Source organism: Syngnathus acus, chromosome 1, assembly GCF_901709675.1.
Source record: "Syngnathus acus chromosome 1, fSynAcu1.2, whole genome shotgun sequence".
Lineage (NCBI taxonomy): Eukaryota > Metazoa > Chordata > Actinopteri > Syngnathiformes > Syngnathidae > Syngnathus > Syngnathus acus.
In genome coordinates, this window is record NC_051087.1 from 15,272,608 (window position 1) to 15,294,342 (window position 21,735).

The 21,735-nt window shown below is 41.7% G+C and overlaps 1 protein-coding gene across 4 annotated transcripts; it reads left to right on the forward strand.

Moving 5' to 3' along the window:
• Nucleotides 1-1,682: 1,682 nt before the first annotated feature.
• Nucleotides 1,683-20,403, forward strand: mtmr7b (myotubularin related protein 7b). Of its 4 annotated transcripts, none has more exons than XM_037254595.1 (14): nucleotides 1,683-2,049; nucleotides 4,874-4,999; nucleotides 6,299-6,461; nucleotides 8,491-8,648; nucleotides 9,484-9,612; nucleotides 9,692-9,826; nucleotides 9,927-10,059; nucleotides 10,564-10,673; nucleotides 11,072-11,197; nucleotides 13,834-13,883; nucleotides 16,048-16,248; nucleotides 17,074-17,208; nucleotides 18,827-18,999; nucleotides 19,272-19,471. In XM_037254595.1, the coding sequence occupies exons 1-14, from the start codon at nucleotides 2,026-2,028 to the stop codon at nucleotides 19,322-19,324; spliced, it is 1,716 nt and encodes a 571-aa protein (XP_037110490.1). In that variant the 5' UTR covers nucleotides 1,683-2,025; the 3' UTR covers nucleotides 19,325-19,471. The 4 variants fall into 4 exon arrangements, with proteins under 4 accessions (XP_037110490.1, XP_037110481.1, XP_037110472.1 ...); XM_037254577.1 differs by having other exon boundaries at nucleotides 1,684-2,049; nucleotides 18,827-18,953; nucleotides 19,272-20,403; XM_037254586.1 differs by lacking the exon at nucleotides 4,874-4,999 and having other exon boundaries at nucleotides 18,827-18,953; nucleotides 19,272-20,403.
• The last annotated feature ends 1,332 nt before the right edge of the window (nucleotides 20,404-21,735 follow it).

Here is a 21,735-nt window from a genome sequence, read left to right on the forward strand (position 1 = left end):
CTGCGACGCCCGATCCACGTCCATCGTCCGAGCAGGTTCCAGCACGATCGGCTCCGCTGTCGCCGTCGGGCTTCGCTGCCGCGGCGCCGGACCCGCGGTCGCCATCGGAGTGCTTCTGGCGACAGCAGCTTCGCGGCCGCGATCGGACTCCGCTCCCGCGACGCCGGACCCGCGGCCGCCATCGGAGTGCCTCCCGGCGTCATCAGACTCGCGGTCGCCATCGGGCTCCACCCCAGCGTCGCAGGGCCCTTTGACGTCGCCCGACTTCGGGCCGGCTGCGCCGGACCCACGGTCGTCGGCGCATTTTTGTCCGATCGTGCAACTGCAGCGCACCGCCGAACACGCAACCGTAGCGCGTCGCCGACCGCGCAACTGCACCGTGCTGGTCGCATTATTGTGACAGAGCCGTCGCTGAAATTTTGAAAATATTTTTAAAGTCCTGATGTACTTTTCAAAATTTAAGTGGACCTCAGTGCGCAGGGAGCTTAATTTTGTCCGATCGCGCATCTGCAGCGCGCTGGGCGCTCACTGTCGCATTGCTTTAGGAGCGTCTTTGTGTTTTAGGTTGGCCTGCTTCCACTTGCTTCCTTTGGAGGCATGATTAGAGTTGATGCAATCCTCAGAGTAACGAGAATGTAATAACGAACGGAGTCAGTTGGCATGCGGTTCCTCTCGGCTCATCTCACGAGGTTCGAAACCCGAATTTCGTCCGACATCTGGAGCAAAAAAAATCTCGAATTTTTTGTTCGAATACCGATTTGTTCGAGAACCGGGACGTTCGAAAACCGAGGCTCCACCGTATATTTTCAATTTAAATGAATATGTGAAAGAATACAATATAAAATATAGTTACTTAAATTAATTCATGTACACTACCGTTCAAAAGTTTGGGGTCACAAAATTGTTTGGGTGACCCCAAACTTTTGAACGGTAGTGTATATACTAGGTTATCAAATCAATGTCAGTCGAGTCTGTCAACTAGGTTGCCTCAGAGCCGTGCTTTACCATTTGGCAGACCAGGCAACTGCCTGGGGCCCCACTGACCAGGCCACTAGGGGTCCCCGAAGGCCGACAAACTTTACTCCACAGCAATGTCTCAATGTGGCAAAGACGCAAAGGCAATGACCGCAGCAACCCGCCCTTTGAAATGACATCGGAGTAGGAAACCACCCTAAAGGGGCCCCATGGTCTTGTGCAGCAGCCAGTCAGAAAATAGAACGGTTTCTGCCCGCGAAGCTTATCTCTGGTGTGATTGATTCTTCTCAATCAGTTAGAAGAAAATGGAGACAGGTGCACCGTGTAGGCCTACGCTACATCATGAAGCGGACTTATCCCTCTAGAAGTGAGAAAAGAGAAAAAGAGGATGAAGAAAAAAGAAAGCAATGCAGTGGTAAGTGGAGCAGATATAAATATAATGAGGATTAAGTTAGGGTCCAGCGGGTGTCAGCAGTCAGCGGCACAGTGTCAATACAGTTTGGCAATGTGTCGAAACGATACACGACGCCTCATGGACCCATCACTAGTTTGTAGCAGTGTATTGTTAATATTAGGTTGCGACATAACCGAAAGTAAATCTAATTTCGAGGGCACTTCCTGTTTCCCGTAAAGAGTCGGGAGTGTGACGTAATGCTGCAGCGCGACAGAAAACATTCGATCATATCTGCCACATTAAATATGGCCGACGCTCCCACGCGTTGCAGCATGGGGTCAAACAGCTCAAGGTGGTCTATATGTACATGTCTGTGTCTGCAGCAGCCTCGCGGGCTGAGTGGTGTGAGAGAATGGGATAGCGCTGCAGCTGTCGTTAGGTGGAAGCGAAATGATTGCCAGGGCAGGTCTGCCCTGGTTCATCGTAGTGAACATATTATAGAAACGAAAACCATGTCACGTATTTCAGGGTATTGTACGAAAAACAGCCACGTGGAATGCAGAGCACTTGACGTGAGGGGGAGAGAACAACACCACAGACGATAAAAGGAAGACACGGCTGTCCTGTATTTGGCACCACCATTTTGGTTGGCAGGGATGGAGCACATCCGGACGCCCAAGGTATTGTTGACATGTCAACATTGTACTGAACCTGAGATGTTCCGTTTCGTTATTTTCTTGATCAGTGTTTATTTTCACCCTGTCAGTTACACTTTGATAATCCTTCTCGAGTTTACTAACGTTACCCGTTGGCAGGGTCAAGCATCCGAGCAGTATCGGGAGCTATGACGTCAGTGCAAACGGCACATTTTATAAGATTTTAGTTTTTTTTTTTAACAACTCCTCTTCTGTGTGAACAAAGCAATCGTAATAGGTTAACCAATGATGTGAGAAATCGCCCATCCTATCACCACACATACCAATGGTGTGTCCTATAATGGAATGGATTTCGTTTATAAATGCGATATGCTTAATACTTTTGTACAATCACGTTATACGGGAACAGATTTTTCTGACAACAATTAATGTTACATGTTTTTATTAATCTGTTAAAATCTCCACTTTGCCTAAGTCCATGCACTCTCCGGGCATCTGCCAAACATGACGCAGCATTGTACAGTACAGCGAACCAATTTCATTCTATCCTCCAAATCACCGCATCGTAATTGGGCAACTAGTTAAAAAAAACAGCCGAGAAATTATCATGTTATTACAACGCTAAAATTAAAAAGATTAAAGATTAAAGTCCCAATGATCGTCACACACACACCTGGGTGTGGTGAAATTTGTCCTCTGCATTTAACCCATCCCCGTGTGATTTTAACCCATCCCCTGGGGGAGAGGGGAGCAGTGAGCAGCAGCGGTGCCGCGCTCGGGAATCAGTTGGTGATCTAACCCCCCAATTCCAACCCTTAATGCTGAGTGCCAAGCAGGGAGGCAATGGGTCCCATTTTTATAGTCTTTGGTATGACCCGGCCGGGGTTTGAACCCACAACATTCCAGTCTCAGGGTGGACACTCTACCACTACGCCACTGAGCTGGTCAATGTGTGTTTTTTCCTGGCTTGGTTTGTCACATTCTGTTGTCACCTCGTGTCTGAAATGGGGATTAATTTCTACCCAAATTAATTTGCACATTCCTAGTCATATTAACTTCAACCTGAGAAAATATGAGAGGTCTGTACGGTATTCTGGATTTGCTCATTCAAATGTGACCTCCTCTGAGCAAAATCCTCCATCATCTCCACATAATCAAAAATATTGTGCTGATTGTTTCAAGAATTACAGGTTGAAGTGAAAAATATGCATGTGCGTATTAATTTTGTTGATGATTGGTCTTAATTTTTTGAGGTTTAGCGCCCCTAAAGTTATTACAGTTCCACAGTCAGACAAACAACCACTGCAGTTAGTTTTTTGGTATGGCGCCGATGTGAGTGGCAGCCTCCCAGCAGTGTTCTCTCTTTTCCTCTTTATTTCCTTCTTTTCTCCTTTTTCTTTCTGTCTTTTTGTCCATTCGGCGATGCTGGTGCCTTCTACCCCACCTCGGTATCTCTTCGGATCGGATTTATTTTTTTTTTCCTGGGACCGGGATCATCGGTCGAGACCGGCGTAACTCTACGACGGCTTCCTGCTTATCCGGCCAGTGATGACCGGGTCCCTCGCCTTGGCCTTGCAGCCGCAACCCCTGTGGGGAGTCCGCTCCCTTGTGCTCGTCGGAACCAACGACTTTTGCCATGCTAGCCCCGTGGTGACCATGTCCACGTGCCCCGACTGGGTGCCCAGGACGCTGCTCACACGTTTGCCTGCTTTGTGATGTTTTCACCGATTCACGACCACGGTCCATTGGGCGCCGTTGAACTGGACTGCCCTTACACCTGTCCATGGACCCCGTGGAGGCTATTTTGTGTGTTTTAGGGTGTTCTCTTATATTGAGGGGTGCTGGTTGGCCGCTGTTACTTTTTTTCCTTTGTCTTTTAGCTTGGCTTTGCTTTGATGGCTTTTATCTTTAGCACTTTCTGGCTTTCTTTGTGGCGCTGTTGTGTGGCAGCCTTATGAGAGCCTATTGAGTTGCGCTCTGTGTGTCTTTTGTATATCCACTCTGTGGTATGGATACTGCTGGGGCCTGAATTTCCCCACCCCTGGGGATCAATAAATGTTCAATCAATCATCCCGCAACTTCCTACGGCTTGTCGAGGCAGCTTTCAACATCTAAACATCAAGCCACCATCAAGGAAGCCCAAAAGCTCCGTGCCTGCTGCCAACCGTGTTATCAAGCAACGGCCAGAGAGGCAGTCAGGAGCACCTTCACTGGACCTCTCCATCACAGCCACCCATGTAGCCATAGCAGGAGATGGAACAGTGTACGTTACGATGCCAGTCAACCATTCATATGCATCAATTACGGATAAACTCAGAGACAACCCCCGGAGGTCGGATTGTCGAAATGTAATAGTTGGACTTGGAAAGATTCGGAGTCCCGGACTTCCTACAATGAGGCCAACCGTTCAGCCAAATGTGGTCGTTAAAAATTTCAGATAGGCAGTGCAGAGGGAAATGTAAGTCAAATGAACCCTTACAGATTTAAATTTAATACAGTCAAACCTCGGTTTTCGAACGTCCAGGTTCCCAAACAAACATGGCTTTCGGTAGTAAATGCGCAGGCGAGCGGTTCCCCATCTACTGGGGAAACGCAGTCATTGCAGGCAAAATGACCCAAAAAAATGTTTAATAATACAATTTATTCAGGGTTGGCGGGCCGGATTAAACAGTCCCGTGGGCCGGATGTGGGCCGCGGGCCGTAGTTTGCCCATACCTGCCCTAGACACTGTATCCCATTCCGTGTGTGCGTGTGTGTGTGTGTGTGTGTGTGTGTGTGTGTGTGTGTGTGTGTGTGTGTGTGTGTGTGTGTGTGTGTATGTGTGCGTGCGTGCGTGTGCTTCCTTAAGGTGGAAAATGTGCGTCTCTTGGACCGGTCGAAGGGCCAGAGAAAGGCCAGCGTTGGGACCCTCTACCTTTCAGCTACACATTCAATGTTTATTGAGAACCACCCAGAGACTCGCAAGGAGACATGGGTAAGTGGGAAGCGGCATGGTGCTCCTCATCAAGTGAAATAGTTTCCTTTCATGACATGTTCAAGTTGAGGTAGATTCTGTATATGCCGGCATGGACGGCTGGCAGACCGCTCATGGCAAGTAGGTGCATGTCTTATAAATTAGGTTAAAAAATGATGGTAGTCCAATGGTAGTGTCAGCATTCATCGACTGGAGTATTTTATGGTTGTGTATTTCTGTATTGCAGGAAAAACGAGAGACAAAAAATAGCTTGTCTTTAAAAGAACTGCAAATACAGCATCTTCCTAGCGTGGATGACATTTTTAATTAAATGTCATTTATTAACTGTTTAATTTATTTATTGAATATGGAATTAAACAAATCAAACAAATAAATAAATGTGCGATTAAATAATTACATCACCATTAGATAAAATATTTAATTAAATAGATGCCTTAATAATTCAATTATTTTGCTAATATTTATTGATTAAATACAGGGTCCGGCAAAATGATCTGACACATTTGTAGGTTTAATAAAATGCAAATAAATTAAAGAAACAAAAAATATTTAAATTTCTATTTTTGAAAATTACACCTAATGCCGTTTTTTGTTTCGTTTCATTTTCGTTTACTTTTCAAACAATGTTATTTTGGTCTTACCGCTGCCACATTTTCTGGAGTTCTGGCGGTGCGTGGTCGGCCGGTTGATTTTCGTTTCAATGCTGATCCACTGGCTCTAAAGTTAGTAACCCATAACAAGATCGCGTTTCGAGCAGGTACGGGATCATGTCTACCAAGTCTGAAGCGCAAACGGAACGGTCGTTGTGATGCGGTTACAGATTCGTTTCTTGATAAACGTTTGCACAATGAAAGCGCAATGCTCACCGGTCCAATTCATGTTAGCAACTGAAACAAAACAAAATAACATATGCTAACATGAATTGGACCGGTGAGCATCGCGCTTTCATTGTGGAAACGTTTATCAAGAACGAATCTCTCTCTCTCTCTCTCTCTCTCTCTCTCTCTCTCTCTCTCTCTCTCTCTCTCTCTCTCTCTCTCTCTCTCTCTCTCTCTCTCTCTCTCTCTCTCTCTCTCTCTCTCTCTCTCTCTCTCTCTCTCTCTCTCTCTCTCTCTCTCTCTCTCTCTCTCTCTCTCTCTCTCTCTCTCTCTCTCTCTATCAAAATCTACTTCTCCATTCCTTACGAATCACCATCAAGATCTACTGTGAGGGGAAAAGCTAGTTTGAAACCCTTAAGGGTAGTTTTTGTTTATTCATTCTATGAATTGCATTTAATTTTATTTTTGTCTTGTGTTTTAGGTCTTACACAGTATGGTAAGCAGTGTAGAGAGATTGCCCACCACACCCACTGGTAGCCAGCTGATCTTGCGTTGTAAAGATTTCAGGATCTTCCAGCTTCTCTTGCAACAGGAGAAAGATTGCCTTGATGTCCACACCTCATTATTGAGGTTGTCAAGACCAGGTTTGTGTGTTTTGAAGGGCTAACTGTGTGTCTTTTATCTGGTATATCCGCAACCTATTTCCTGCGCATTCATCAAAGAGCGCAAGAGCACTTCCACCTCACCCTGGTGAATGGCAAGGGAGACCATGACAAACTCACGGGAATTTCAAATGTCTAAAACGTAGGGATGAGCAATTCATTGAAATTCAATTTGGTTTTCAATCACTACACTCCACGATTAGAAAATTGGCATAATTGTACAAAACGATTAATACTAATTTTGATTCATTGAAATTATTTAAATGTTTCAACAGTTCACTGGCAATTGTATTGCAAGTAAACTCCAATGCACTATGTTTGAAACCATACTTAATTTTCTACATTATTTTAAAATAACAAATTTTAAATATTGTTTGGTCCAAAAGGAACTTAAATAATTATAGTATTTCAAAAAAATCTTCTTATTTCTAATAGTTAATTTTTAGTTTAAAAATGTTGATCTTTTCTATCAAAAATAAATTTGCGTTTGAATAAGTATGATTAATATTTTTTTCATAATCGTGCAGTCCGACTGCAATGTTTTTTTAACACAAGATGTCACTACAGAGCCACCCAAGATGACAATTGTTTTGTTGTCACATGTATTAATTTGTACTATTAAGGGGGTGGCTGATGGTGTAGTGCAGGGGTGTCAAACTTTTCGCGGGCCACATTGTAGTCATAGCTTCTTTCGGAGGGCCATTATGACCAAATCAATGTATGAGCACCTCATATTATATACAGTAAAAGCTACAAAACAAACTGACAAATAACTTGTTTTCAAATCAGATGAGTAAAAACTGGTCAAATTAAAAAAAAAAAAAGATATTAATAAAAGTGAAGACAATTTGCAATTTTAGTAATGACACGAATTTGATGCACAATTTGTCTTCACGGGCCACACAAAATGAATTGGCAGGCCGTATCTGGCCCCCGGGCCTTGAGTTTGACACCTGTGATTTAAACCCTAGTTTGAAACCTTAACTCGAGTATGAACCCTAGTTTAAAACCCTAGCCCGAGCTTTAAACCCTACTTTGAAACTCTAACCCTAGCTTTAAACCCTCCTTTGAAACCGTAACCCTAGCTTTAAACCCTATTTTAAAACCCTAACCCTAGTATAAAACCCTACTTTGAAGCCCTAACCCTAGCTTTAACCCTACTTTGAAACCCTAACTCTAGTATAAAATTCTGCTTTGAAACCCTAGTTTGAAATCCTAACCATAGCTTTAAACCCATGTTTGAAACCCTAACCCTAGCTTTGAACCCTACTTTGAAACCCTAACTCTAGTATGAAACCCTACTTTGAAACCCTAGATTTAAACCAGTGGTGCCAAACTCTTCTTTGTCACAGGCCGCATTGTAGTCATAGCTTCTTTCGGAGGGTCATTATGACTGTCAACCCAAATAAATGTATGAGCACCTCATATTATATACAGTAAAAGCTTCAAAACAAATTGACAAATAACTCGTTTTCAAATCAGACGAGTAAAAACTGGTCAAATATTTAAAAAAAAAAAAAGATATTAAAAGTGAAGACAATTTGCAATTCTAGTAATGACACACGAATTTGATGCACAATTTGTCTTTGCGGCCTACATAAAATGATGTGGCAGGCCAAATCTGGCCCCCGGGCCTTGAGTTTGACACCTGTGGTGTAGTGGTACACTCGCCTGTCTTGTGTGCAGGCACGATGAGTTCGATTCCCACATATGACTGTGTGATTAACAAATAAAACCAAATTGTACCATTACATGATATTTATGTATTGAACTTTTGCCCACAGACAAACATATACACTATATTTTTGTAGTAAGTTTCGCTTCAAACAATGAACTTTATTATTATTATTTGCTCATTATTGCTCAATGTTGCAACATGCGTAGGAAGTTTGCTGGCCTGTTTTCCGGGTTTGGTAGTAATCTCCCACATATAGTGGATTACTCTTAACGACATGTTGAATAATAAAAAAAATGTGGCATTTCATACTAATTGAATATCTTGTATTTTTAGAAAAGTACAGTGAGCTGTACTGTCTGTCCTTCAATCCTAATATTAACAAGGAGGAGAGGCAAGAGTCATGGAGCTTCATAGACCTCATGGCTGACTACAAAAGAATGGGGGTTCCAAATAACCTCTGGGTCGCATCAGCAGCAAACAGCGAATACAGGGTTAGTTGGTCTTTTTGTGATTCTTTTACCAACCATTTTCAACATTTCCATTTTGATGTCATCCATCCACCACATTTCGGCACGTTTGGTTAACAAAAATGAAGAGACATTTTAGCATACTTTTTTATAAACCACATTTAGTCTCGTTTTTATTCCACAATATGACATTACACATTTAGTTTTTGTCACTGCGTCACGGCTCCCTCACATGATAAAGTCTCGTTGATGAAGGTAGTTCATCCTAACTTCTGTTAACAACAGCAACAGACGATGAGTCCGACGTCAGCGCCGCATGTACTTCCAGGGTCAGCAGCGGCGTTGTTTACACAAAAGACAAAGATTTCGATGGATTTAATGATTTGGAGTGACACGGATGGTTTGATAAACGTGTTATTTATAGTTATTTGAATAACTGTTAATGTTACGTCAGGCATGTTCACAGGTCCTCGTTTGTGTTTATGTAACATTAGCATACCGTATCGTTTAGTCTGTTGTTGCCTGTTTATGTCTGTTCATGGTGTTGGATTTTGTCAAATAAAGTTCTCCGGTGCGACTTATATGTGGTTTTCTTCTTTATTATGCATTTTATGGCTGGTGCGGCTTGTACTCCAGAGCGATTTATAGTCCAGAAAATACAGTACATACGTTACTAAAACATTCCTTGTTAAATTATATGCTGCACTAACATTCAGCATTTTTCTATCTTTTTCTAGTTTTGTTTTGAAAGAGTAGGTCCCCCATGAACCATGTGTATAGAAATTAACAACATACATTTTGCCCGTGAACAATACCAAATAATATGTTATGCCGTCTTCATTATGTCATCTTTTCCCAGATATGTGAAACATATCCATCCGAGCTATTCATTCCAAAGTCAGCCTCCCCTACCGTCATTTTGGGCAGCTCAAAGTTCAGGAGCCGGGGACGATTTCCTGCTCTGTCGTACTTTCACCAGGACACACTGGTCAGTGTTTCAGACGAACCTAAAGAACTGAGTGAGTGTTATATTAATAGTAAGATGTTGATGTTTCATTGCCATTTAGGCTGCTGTGTGCAGGTGTAGTCAGCCACTGTCAGGCTTCAGTGGACGTTGTCAGGAGGATGAGGCCATGCTGCAGGCTGTGATGAAATCCAACCCCGGAAGTGCCTATATTTATGTGGTAGATACAAGGCCCAAGGTAACACACCCAAGGAGTGCTTCAGAGAGAAATAACGCAGCTGTGTAAATTAGGTTATACTATTGTTATTGTAAAATGTGCTTTATGAATGTGTGTCTAGCTGAATGCTATGGCAAACAGAGCTGCTGGTAAAGGCTATGAGAATGAGGACCATTATACCAACATTAAGCTGCACTTCATTGGCATAGAAAACATTCATGTGATGAGGAACAGCCAACAGAAAATTATCGACGGTAAGTAAGAGTGCAGTCCCTTTCATACTGGCCATGTAAGCTGTCTTCACCCCGCCCTCCCTTCCTTCTCCTGGATTACTGTTAAGGATTGATGCGGTAAGACTGGTTAAGGATGGCCTAGTAAATCACCACCTTCTGACATAGCATCAAAGGCATAACTGAGACAGAATGTTGCTTCCTGCAAGTAAAATGTGAAGTCTAATGCAAGAAACTCTCCACCGCACCCATTGTGTCGAAAACGATTGTGGCTGTTTCATGTAATTGTTTCATTGCTTTGAGCCCAATGGACGATGTGAATCCACACTTCAATCTAAAAGAGAGAGGCCAATACATCTTGGCTCTCCCGTTACTATTGCGCCTCTGATGTGCCAATTTACCAAGAAGCCAGTGTGAAAGTTCCTATTGCTTGTCCACTAAATGACACAAAAATAATGATTTGGAGAGGTTTTACTGTTTTGTCATGTATGTATTTGCCCATGTGTGAAATTTGTGTCTTCCACGCAGTGGGTGAAATGCGATCTCCATCAATGACTGACTTCCTTTGGGGTCTGGAAAACTCTGGTTGGCTGAAACACATTAAAGCTATTATAGATGCTGGAGTCTTCATTGCCAGGGTATTTGCTCACTTCTTGAACACTGTAAACACTTTACACACTGCTGTTTACTTTAGTATATACAGTAGATCACAAAAGTGAGTACACCCCTCTCATTTCTGCAACGTTTTAATTATATCTTGTCATGGGACAACACTGACGAAATGACACTTTGATCCAATGTTAAGTAGTCACTGTAAAGCCTGGATAGCAAAGTAAATTTATTGTTACTTCAAAGTAACTCAAAATACAACAATCAATGTGTGTACTGTATGCTAGCTATATGATTGATTAAAAACACATTACAATGTGGGTTGAAATGATGTTACTGTATGTTGTTATTACAAACCTAAATCTTGTTTAACATAGTTGAGGTAGTTACATTTTTGACACAAATGTTTATAATGTTATATTTTCAGGCAGTGGCTGATGAAGGAGTCAGTGTGTTGGTCCACTGTTCAGATGGTTGGGATCGGACAGCTCAGGCCTGTTCGGTAGCCAGCGTACTGTTGGACCCATTTTATCGAACTATCAAAGGAATGATGGTAAACGCATGCACGCACGTACTCACGCATGCAGACATGCAGTATTTGTAGTCGGAAGGTGACTTTTATTTAGCTCAGCTCTGTTTCTCTGATTATGTCAGAGTCAGCTTTATTGTCAATTCCTTCATGCTAAGACACACAAAGAAACCGAAATTTCGTTTCCCCTATTGTGTCGTGTACAGTACTGTATTTTTTGCACCACAAGGCGCACTGGATTATAAGGCGCACCCTCATTGAATTTTTTATTTTAGAAATTATTTCATATATAGGGCGCACTGGATTAAAAGGCGCATATAATAGAAGCTATACTGGAACAAACTGAGGTTGACTAGGGTTGCGGTATGCATCCACTAGCCAATAACCAATGAGCCCTCTGTAAACAATCGCGTTTCTCAAACTATTTCCTATAAAATGATCGGAACTGACTAAAGTTCGATCTAACACATTGGTATTGCTTACTTATGTTTCCCTTCCATATCGATCCGTAAATTTACTCGAAACATTAACGGAGCAGCCTATTTTGAAATGAAATAGCCTCGTGCATATAGCAGCCATCATTATAGCATCAGCCGCCCACAAACTCCCATGAGCCTCAGCTCGCAGACTCCCATGAGCCTCAGCAAAGTGTCGTGGCGGCCCCCTGTAAATAATCGCGTTTCTCAAACTATCTCCTATAAAATGATCGCAACTGACTAAAGTTCGATCTAACACATTGGTACTGCTTACTTATGTTTCCCTTCCATATCGATCTGTAAATTTACTCGATACATTAACGGAGCAGCCTATTTTGAAATGAAATAGCCTCGTGCATATAGCAGCTATCATTATAGCATTAGCCACCCCCAAACTCCCATGAGCCTCAGCTCGCTGACTCCCATGAGCCTCAGCAAAGTGTCGTGGCAGCTCCCTGTAAACAATCGCGTTTCTCAAACTATCTCCTATAAAATGATCGAAACTGACTAAAGTTCGATCTAACACATTGGTACAGCTTACTTACAGTGCCTTGCGAAAGTATTCGGCCCCCTTGAACCTTTCAACATTTCGCCACATTTCAGGCTTCAAACAAAGATATAAAATTTTAATTTTTTGTCAAGAATCAACAACAAGTGGGACACAATCGTGAAGTGGAACGAAATTTATTGAATAATTTAAACTTTTTTAACAAATAAAAAACTGAAAAGTGGGGCGTGCAATATTATTCGGCCCCTTTACTTTCAGTGCAGCAAACTGACTCCAGAAGTTCAGTGAGGATCTTTGAATGATCCAATGTTGTCCTAAATGACTGATGATGATAAATAGAATGCACCTGTGTGTAATCAAGTCTCCGTATAAATGCACCTGCTCTTTGATAGTCTCAGGGTTCTGTTTAAAGCGCAGAGAGAACCATGAAGACAAAGGAACACACCAGGCAGGTCCGAGATACTGTTGTGGAGAAGTTTAAAGCTGGATTTGGATACAAAAAGATTTCCCAAGCTTTAAACATCTCAAGGAGCACTGTGCAAGCAATTATATTGAAATGGAAGGAGTATCAGACCACTGCAAATCTACCAAGACCCGGCCGTCCCTCCAAACTTTCATCTCAAACAAGGAGAAGACTGATCAGAGATGCAGCCAAGAGACCCATGATCACTCTGGATGAACTGCAGATAACTACAGCTGAGGTGGGAGAGTCTGTCCTTAGGACAACAATCAGTCGTGCACTGCACAAATCTGGCCTTTATGGAAGAGTGGCAAGAAGAAAGCCATTTCTCAAAGATATCCATAAAAAGTCTCGTTTAAAGTTTGCCACAATCCACCTGGGAGACACACCAAACATGTGGAAGAAGGTGCTCTGGTCAGATGAATCCAAAATCGAACTTTTTGGCCACAATGCAAAACGATATGTTTGGCGTAAAAGCAACACAGCTCATCACCCTAAACACACCATCCCCACTGTCAAACATGGTGGTGGCAGCATCATGGTTTGGGCCTGCTTTTCTTCAGCAGGGACAGGGAAGATGGCTAAAATTGATGGGAAGATGGATGGAGCCAAATACAGGACCATTCTGGAAGAAAACCTGTTGGAGTCTGCAAAAGACCTGAGACTGGGACGGAGATTTATCTTCCAACAGGACAATGATCCAAAACATAAAGCCAAATCTACAATGGAATGGTTCACAAATAGACATATCCAGGTGTTAGAATGGCCAAGTCAAAGTCCAGACCTGAATCCAATCGAGAATCTGTGGAAAGAGCTGAAGACTGCTGTTCACAAACGCTCTTGGTTCCACTTCACGATTGTGTCCCACTTGTTGTTGATTCTTGACAAAAAATTAAACTTTATATCTTTATGTTTGAAGCCTGAAATGTGGCGAAATGTTGAAAGGTTCAAGGGGGCCGAATACTTTCGCAAGGCACTGTATCCCAATATAGCATTTCTCCTGAAAATTGTATGACATTAGTGGCAAGTTTCTATTCTTCTAATTTGTAATTTCCAGTTTCTGATTGTAAAATGCCTTCAAGAGGGTGGCCGATGTTGGTATCGGCTGCTGTCGCGAGTACGATACCTTGAAATAATAATGTAACGCTGATACCTGGTGTGTGTACTGCCCATATTCTCATTGTTCGTCATTTATACGTTTTCTTCTCTCATGTAGGTGCTGATAGAAAGAGACTGGGTTTCATTTGGTCACAAGTTTTCTCACAGGTCTGTAACTGGTAAAAGTTAACAGCACATCAACAAAAGATTGTAAGCTATGATTACTGTTTTTATTAAATAAAATACAGAAAGTCAACACGTAATCTTTAAAAGGGAGGGTAAACTGAGGATGGTTCATTTCTCACGAGCAATCCCAATTTTTTTTTATCAAGAAAATGAAGCATTAGCATTGTATATTTTATCCATTCATTTTGGAGAAATAATGAAACAACGAATGCATTTAAAAACAACCGCTTTTAATGAGGAATAGGGCCACGCACCTCTCCCCTCCATGTCTTGATTGATGATGTCACAGAAGGAAGAGATCACAATTTCCCTGTTGGAAATCATTGTAAACACTATCGCTTAAAATGTACAAAAGCAGCTACCAATTGGCACCACAATTTACATGGGCATCTCTACTTTTGACTACTTCAACATATTAAAAGGATTAGCCTCTCCGTGGCTGATTTTAGAGAAATAAGCAGCCTCTCTGCAGCTGAAGTGTGCTGTCACATTTATTTCCTTTAACCAGTCACCAACATACGCGAACACAACTCGTTCCGCGAGGTTTTATGTCAGCAGAATTGTTCATACGTTGTTATATAGTCAGTTGAAATTGATAAGGGTTCATTTGAGTTACATTTACCCTGAAGTCCATGTATGAGGTACCACCTCCGTCACCAATCTGAGAAGGAGGCGCTTTAAACGGCTACACTCAGCTGAAGGGTCAGCCTCCTCGCTGGAAGTCTGATGCTCCCAATCTTTCCAACAAGACGAACTCCGGGCGTTGTGACGCGGTCCGAGTTGAGCCTCCTGGCTGAGTCGGGACCCGGCTGACACTTTTGTGTTCGTAAATTTCCATTTTCAGTTACTTGGTTTCTTTTCTTTAATTTTCTTGTCGATTGTATTCTGCAGTAGACTCGAGCTGTGTTCAAGGACCACTCACAAAGTCAGAAACCTCATTAATGGCACCAAGAAGCAATGACGAGTAGCGTGAGCACATTAAGTTAAAGTTAAGTTAAAGTCCCAATGATCGTCACACACACATCTGGGTGTGGTGAAATTTGTCCTCTGCATTTAACCCATCCCCGTGTGATTTTGATCCATCCCCTGGGGGAGAGGGGAGCAGTGAGCAGCAGCGGTGCTGCGCTCGGGAATCATTTGGTGATCTAAACCCCCAATTCCAACCCTTAATGCTGAGTGCCAAGCAGGGAGGCAATGGGTCGCATTTTTATAGTCTTTGGTATGACCCGGCCGGGGTTTGAACCAAAGACTATTGCAGGAGTATGTGGATGGAAAAAAAATGCAGAAATTAAGGCAGTGTGAAAAAGTGTTCATTTAATGCGATAGTTTGTACAATGATTTCCAATGGGGGAAATTGTGATCTCTTCTTTCCATGATGCACTGATGTGTCAAATGAAGCAGACTCTGCCCAAAAGGTGGGCATCAGTAAGTGTACTGTCCTTCCGTTCCAAAATACAGTTAAATCTCTTCTGATTTTTTTTAGGGGGGAATTGTAGCACTGACATAATTTTTTTAATACAGATCTATCACATTAGTGCCAATGTTGAGGTCGCTTTGCCCAACATTATCCATGCATCCAATGTTTAAATCGCTTGTCCTCAAACTGGCTAAAAACCTTACCAAAAACATTAACTGTGTGGTTCGCTGACAAATATAATATTCTCTTTACTACAAACCAGCGTATCTAAATTCATGCATCTGTTTTCTACCACATGTACTCATTTTGGTCATGTGGGAGCCCATAAGCCAATCACAGAGCACAATCAAACAAGCATTCACTCAAATATGAACACTTATGAACAATTTACAGTCTTCAGTAAACCAAACATGCATGTTTTTAAAATGCGGAAGGAAGCCGGAGTACCCGGAGAAGACCAAAGCGGAGACTTGAAACCCAGATTTGAGAACTGTGAGATAGACTTTGAAAGCACTGTTCTGACCTTTACAAAATAAAAATAGCAAAATATTTTTGTGTTGTTTTGACTAAAATGATGCTGATAAATCTGTATTTGCTTTTAGTTGTTGTTTGTGTATTTTCTTCTCTTCGGCTTCTCCTCCAAAGGTTATCATGAACAGGATAAACAAAATACGTAGAAAAGTCATGCATGGATGCTGATTAAGAAAATATTTATATTTATTTCTTCAGGTATGCCCACTTGGATGGCGATCCTAAAGAAGTGTCCCCGGTTATTGATCAGTTCTTGGAATGTGTGTGGCAGCTGTCTGAACAGTTTCCATGTGCCTTTGAGTTCAACGAGTGCTTCCTTATTGCGATACACACACACGTCTACTCCTGCCATTATGGGACATTCCTGGGCAACTGTCAAAAGGAACGCAAGGATATGAGGTATAAATGAAATGAATGAATCTAATGCACCAGCGGTGTCAAAAACCTTTTCAGGTACAAGACTCTAGTTTCAGGTGCTGAAGAAAGGCTCTCAACTTAAGTTTGCACGCTAAAGAGAATCAAGAAATACCATTAAGAATATTACTGTTCGTTATGATTAGTATGGAAAGTATTCCATGTCCTTTAAATGTAGTCCAAGCACAAGCAGTGATGTGTACACGAAAACAAAATACTGAACTAAAAAGCTATGTTTTGTTAAATCATGCAAATAATTTAATCATAGGATTTATCTTTTAACCATCAGTAAAGACCTCAAAAGTGCTTGTTACAGTTTTGAACATCTGAGTCCTATTCGTCCACTGCAAATGTCATAGCAAAGACACAAAACATTATTGCGTGACTGATAATGTGGGGCAGGGTCATCCATAACAACATAACAATAACAATCCAATAAAACTTTTATTGCCGCTTGCTGAACTTAGTTCCACGTGGCTCTAAATGCCTGGACACGAGTTAATTTGTGATTGAGCTCTAAGCTTTGAGGGGATTTCTTTGCATCTACAGTGATTATTATTCTGTCTAACACACATGAGATCCAAAGTCTGATCTCAAATCAGTTGTTCTACAATCATCACTATCCTACAGTTTTCCATTGATCTTCTAAATTTGTGGAGATAGTTGTCAGTGGTAATAATGTTTAATAATCTTATAGAAGGCATTTTTTGTTTTGCTGTAGTAATACCATGTACTGCATCAATTATGTAATAGCCCAAGGGTACATTTGGGTTCATGCGAATAACTGCTAATGTTGTGCGTATGTATCAGGCTTCATGAACGGAGTCATTCGGTGTGGCCCCAGCTGTGGAAGGACAGAGCAGACTTTACCAATCCACTGTACAAGGCTGAACTGAGTCAATGTCAGGGTGTCCTGAGACCTAACACCACCCCCTACTGTTTTAAGTAAGTAATCGCAGCATGGACATTCGGTACTATGGTGTTCCTTCGCTGTATCGCGGTTCAACTTTCGCCATCTCTGTTTAGCGGAATTTTTTGGGAGGCGTGTCAGCAAATGGAGTGCACTTATATAGTGCTTATATCGACAACATGGTGTTCAAAGCGCTTTACAAAGTCTCGCATTCGCCCATTCATACCTGCACTGTGTTCTGACGCAGCATGTCTGTCCCTGTTAGGAAGAGCCGCTGCTACGGTGTGCACTGGCACGTTCTGTTGGGAAACTATGAACATTATTCAGATGTGCCGTTGAGTCAATCAGTCGAGCCATATAAGCCAGATAGTAAACAGTTGCGTTCGGGCAGAGGGGAGCGCTCAGTCACCGATCGCAGTTCCGGGATGATGAAACGTCGACAAATAATCATTTTTTCCCCTCCTGATGTTTTTGTTAACATTTGTTTTAAAATAGGCTACCTTAACTGAAATCCAGCATCTTTAGCCAAAAGTGCAATCCAGTTTAATGCACGCCTTGTTGATGTTATTGTTCAAAGCAAAAGTAAGTTGCTGCGACTACTTTCGCAGGGCAGTGCTTCTTCTTCATCTGTGTAATAGAAGCGAGACGCACAGAAGAAGCTATCATAGAAGCAGCAGCAGCAGCAAGATGAGCACCATAGCCACCAACCTTTGTTTTGCACAATAGCAGTAACAACGAGAATCTAGTCACAATCCACCAGTATTTGGCTGGAATGCACCACGACATTAGAGTTAGGCCATTTTAGGATAAAAATTAAAAAACTTAAATGCAATGTTGCGTTGTAGTCGGCCACTGCTAGAGGGGGCAGAGCAGGCTTCCTCTTACAGCCTGTTTTGTTTTTGTTGCCATCGTCTTCTTCGTTGACATTGTCGCCGACTTCTCTCTCGTGCGTCTGTTGATGCACCTGTCATATCTCGGTATGAACAGAGTGGCACCCACATGACGTCAATTAGTATTTACAAGTAGAATACGTCAGTGTGTGCCAAGCCTTAAATCAAGTCAACAAAAAAGAAATTAAACTGATTGCTGGGAATACAGGACCAGACGGTACACCCAACCTATTGTGTGTGCGCAGATCTCTAGCACTGAAGGAGCTGTTCAGCTCAGCCTGAACAATTGGGATTGTCATTTTCAGTGGACAGCAAGTGGCAAAATGACTGCCCCCCTAAGGTGGATTAAAATGGGTTGATATTGCGTCTTAATTCATATTCCATAAATGCACTATTAGTAATCAAAATACCAGTGAGTGGTGCACATAACAACATTGTAAAGAGGGTTGTTTTTTTTTTACTTGATTTCCCCAATTTTCATTTACACCCTGGTGCATATTTTTGTGTTGCATGCTACAGAGAACCAAGTCAAAAATATGTTTATGCAAGGGGAGATGTCAGAGTGTGCCTTGCTTAATGGCAAATTTGCATTAGCCAGCAATCAGAAAGATCAGCATCGCTTCCACTCGTTTAAATCTTTACATTTTGGTCCACAGCAGGACTCGTACTTCTGCCCTGTGTCTCTGAAGCCCAATTCCTGAAAGATGAGCTCCTGCTGACATCTTACTTTCTGTGTGTACTCTCTTTTTTCCCCCTATTTAAGAATGTGGAAGGGACTTTACAACCATACGGAGCGGTCAACGCCTCCTTGCCAATCACCTGCAGACTTCCTGTCTGCTATGAGGGAGGAGTCCCTGCAGCTGGAGGAGGAATTGACCAATCACCAGGAGGTAGCACCAGGAGGAAACGTTCATCACCACCCGGGCTCCAGACAAGGCATACGACACACAGAACAATCATGACACCACTACAAACCTTCTTCCCTAACCTTCCTTCCTTTCTTAGCATTGTTTAGCTAAATACAAACCTTCACAACAACATTGGCACTTTGATACATAACAGATCAATCAGTCAATGCTCTCCCAGAGTTTCACACATTTCCCATCTTTGTTTCAAAAAACTGTCTTAAAAAAGTGTCTTAGTGATTTCCCTGAGGAATCTCTGATGAGTAAATAAAGAGGACTTCTTACTTTTCCTTTCTTATGCAGAGGATATCTGTGCTAACAGAGAAGCCAATAACCTTGGAGAAAGTAGTGGTTAAAAGGAGGACTCGGCACATTCAACAGAGACACTGTGGGCCGGACCCACCCACCACATACGCAATCCCAATCACCAGCCCCGCACAGGACCACGAGACCTTTGGACCAGCCGATCAAAACGCCAAGGTGAAAAACCCCGCTCTCACCCTGCCCCTAGGCCAGTCCATCCTGGTCAAACATCTCAACGCGGACGACATCTCCAGCGACCTGGAATCAGGTGTGGCCGACCTCAGCAGTCGATCGTCCAGTGGTGGGGAGGAGGGCAAGGACCCTGAGACGGGACAAGGTAGCCTTCACTACAGCCTGACTTATAATTAACAAATAATTGGAGTCGAAGTCTGTTCGCATTGTTTTATTTCAAATGCTTTTTGTTGTTCTTCACAGATGTTTTTTGTCATACAGTATTTAAGATGAGAAAGCCTCTTTTTTTTTTTTTTTTTTTTTTTTTTAATATAAACAAAATCTGAGCGCTCATTTGCTGTATTTTTACTTTAAGAAATGCACTTGTACAATGGGGTTGTTATACATTTCATGCAAGCTAATTGCAATATTGCTCAATCCAAACCTAACGAGAGTTTATTTACATTACGATTATGAACTGGCTGCTGCATTGCAAGTTCATTCAATTTGGCTTTTTGACAAAGAAACTGTTGGTTCTGTAATCATGTCGGTCATAAGATGTAACGGCTATCTATTTTGGGAAATAAGAGTTGCTTCAAGAAAAATCTTGCTTCAAGAGAAATAATGGTTATGGTACTCTTCATCTAAGCAACTCAGAAAGAGAAATTAGTGTCAAACGTTTGTCATGTAGTATTAACATTGAAAAGCCAATGTGGAACGGTTTGGTTTTAAACTGCTATTTTACTGGATTATAGAACCCCTAGGAATCACTTTGTCAATGAACTAGAAGGGATGGATGGACTTATAAAGGAAGAACTAAATGTGAACATTCTTTGTATCAACAGCTGATCATAACTTCTTTCCCTCCATGTCATTTTGTGCAATATAATTTATTAATGTTTGCGTGCTCAAATTGTAATGTGATTTAGCAGTTGAGTGCATCACTGTTTATTATTTAAACCAGTGGTTCTTAACCGGGGGTGCTCGCACCCTAGCGAGAATGCTTCCTAGGGGGTGCGAGGATACCCTGGGGGAAATCTACAATTTTTCGGGGATAATGGTCGGGTAACTGAAAAAAAGTGAAAAATTCTGGAAATCAGTAAGTCATTGTGTTAATTGGCATTAGGGATAATACTAATTAAGCCTTATAGCTGTAAAGTAAACCAATTATTATTATAATAATTAGTTAGGGTTAGGGGTGCGAGAACTGGTTGGTGAATTGAATGGGGTGCGAACAAGGAAAAAGGTTAAGAACCACTGATTTAAACTATACTGTCTTCTGTCGTCTGTGTCCCCATTCTTGAATTTAGAGCTGCACCTGTCAACCTGGTTAATGTATGCCAAGTTGAGCATTCGAAGACTTGACTCTGTTTTATGTTGCTTTTTTGACTAATGAGGGACACCTATTGTTTGGCTCCAGGTGAGCAAGTTGCTTTACTGTGGGTGGTTAGGCTGTATGAAAAGCATTGCGCACAACCCCTAACGAATGCTCAGTAGCAGTACAAAGCTGGTGGTATAAATAGGACCAACTTTCAAGCAGAAATCTGGACTGGGGAATAGGCAATATATACAGGCCACACAATTGAGCCTAATATAAAATATTTCAGAATATTGTCAACACATTTACTTGGGGGGTGGGGGGTGATATATTACAGCAAAATAAATTTAAATTGTGTAAAGACAGAAATAGTGCAAATCCAATTTTCTTTATACACCACTATTACACTGTTGCCTGAGGTGTGTATAACTTTTCTGCATTTATGCTAAATCAATAAAACACTTTTTCAGGTGGCAATACTCCTGGTCTGACATACTATCTTGAACACAAATGTGAAAGATTATACTTGCGTGATATCCACTTTTTTGGAATGATACAATTTGCAACAACAATATTTTTATATATTGTGATATATTAATGTTTTTTCTAAAAATAAATCTAAAGGTAACTCTAAATAAATGACAGATGTAAAGGAGAGGATCCGGACACTTCAAAATAAAATATTTATCAGCCTTGGCTAATGGTAAATTGTAATTGCTCAAAGTTTCTTTTATTTGTGAAACCCAGCCTAAGGTGGCCTATGGTTTGAGATCACTTGTATAACGTGTGGTGCACATTGGTAGGCTAACTTATTGGACTGTTTAAGGCTAAACACTACGACTGCTACTGCTACTACACAAGTGTAATTTGACTTTACCAGACACATGAATTTTTTTTCCATAATTTAAGGTATTAAACTTTTCATGTAAGTTTAATTGAAAGCAAAATTGGTAAGAAAATGGGTGTGACTGGCTA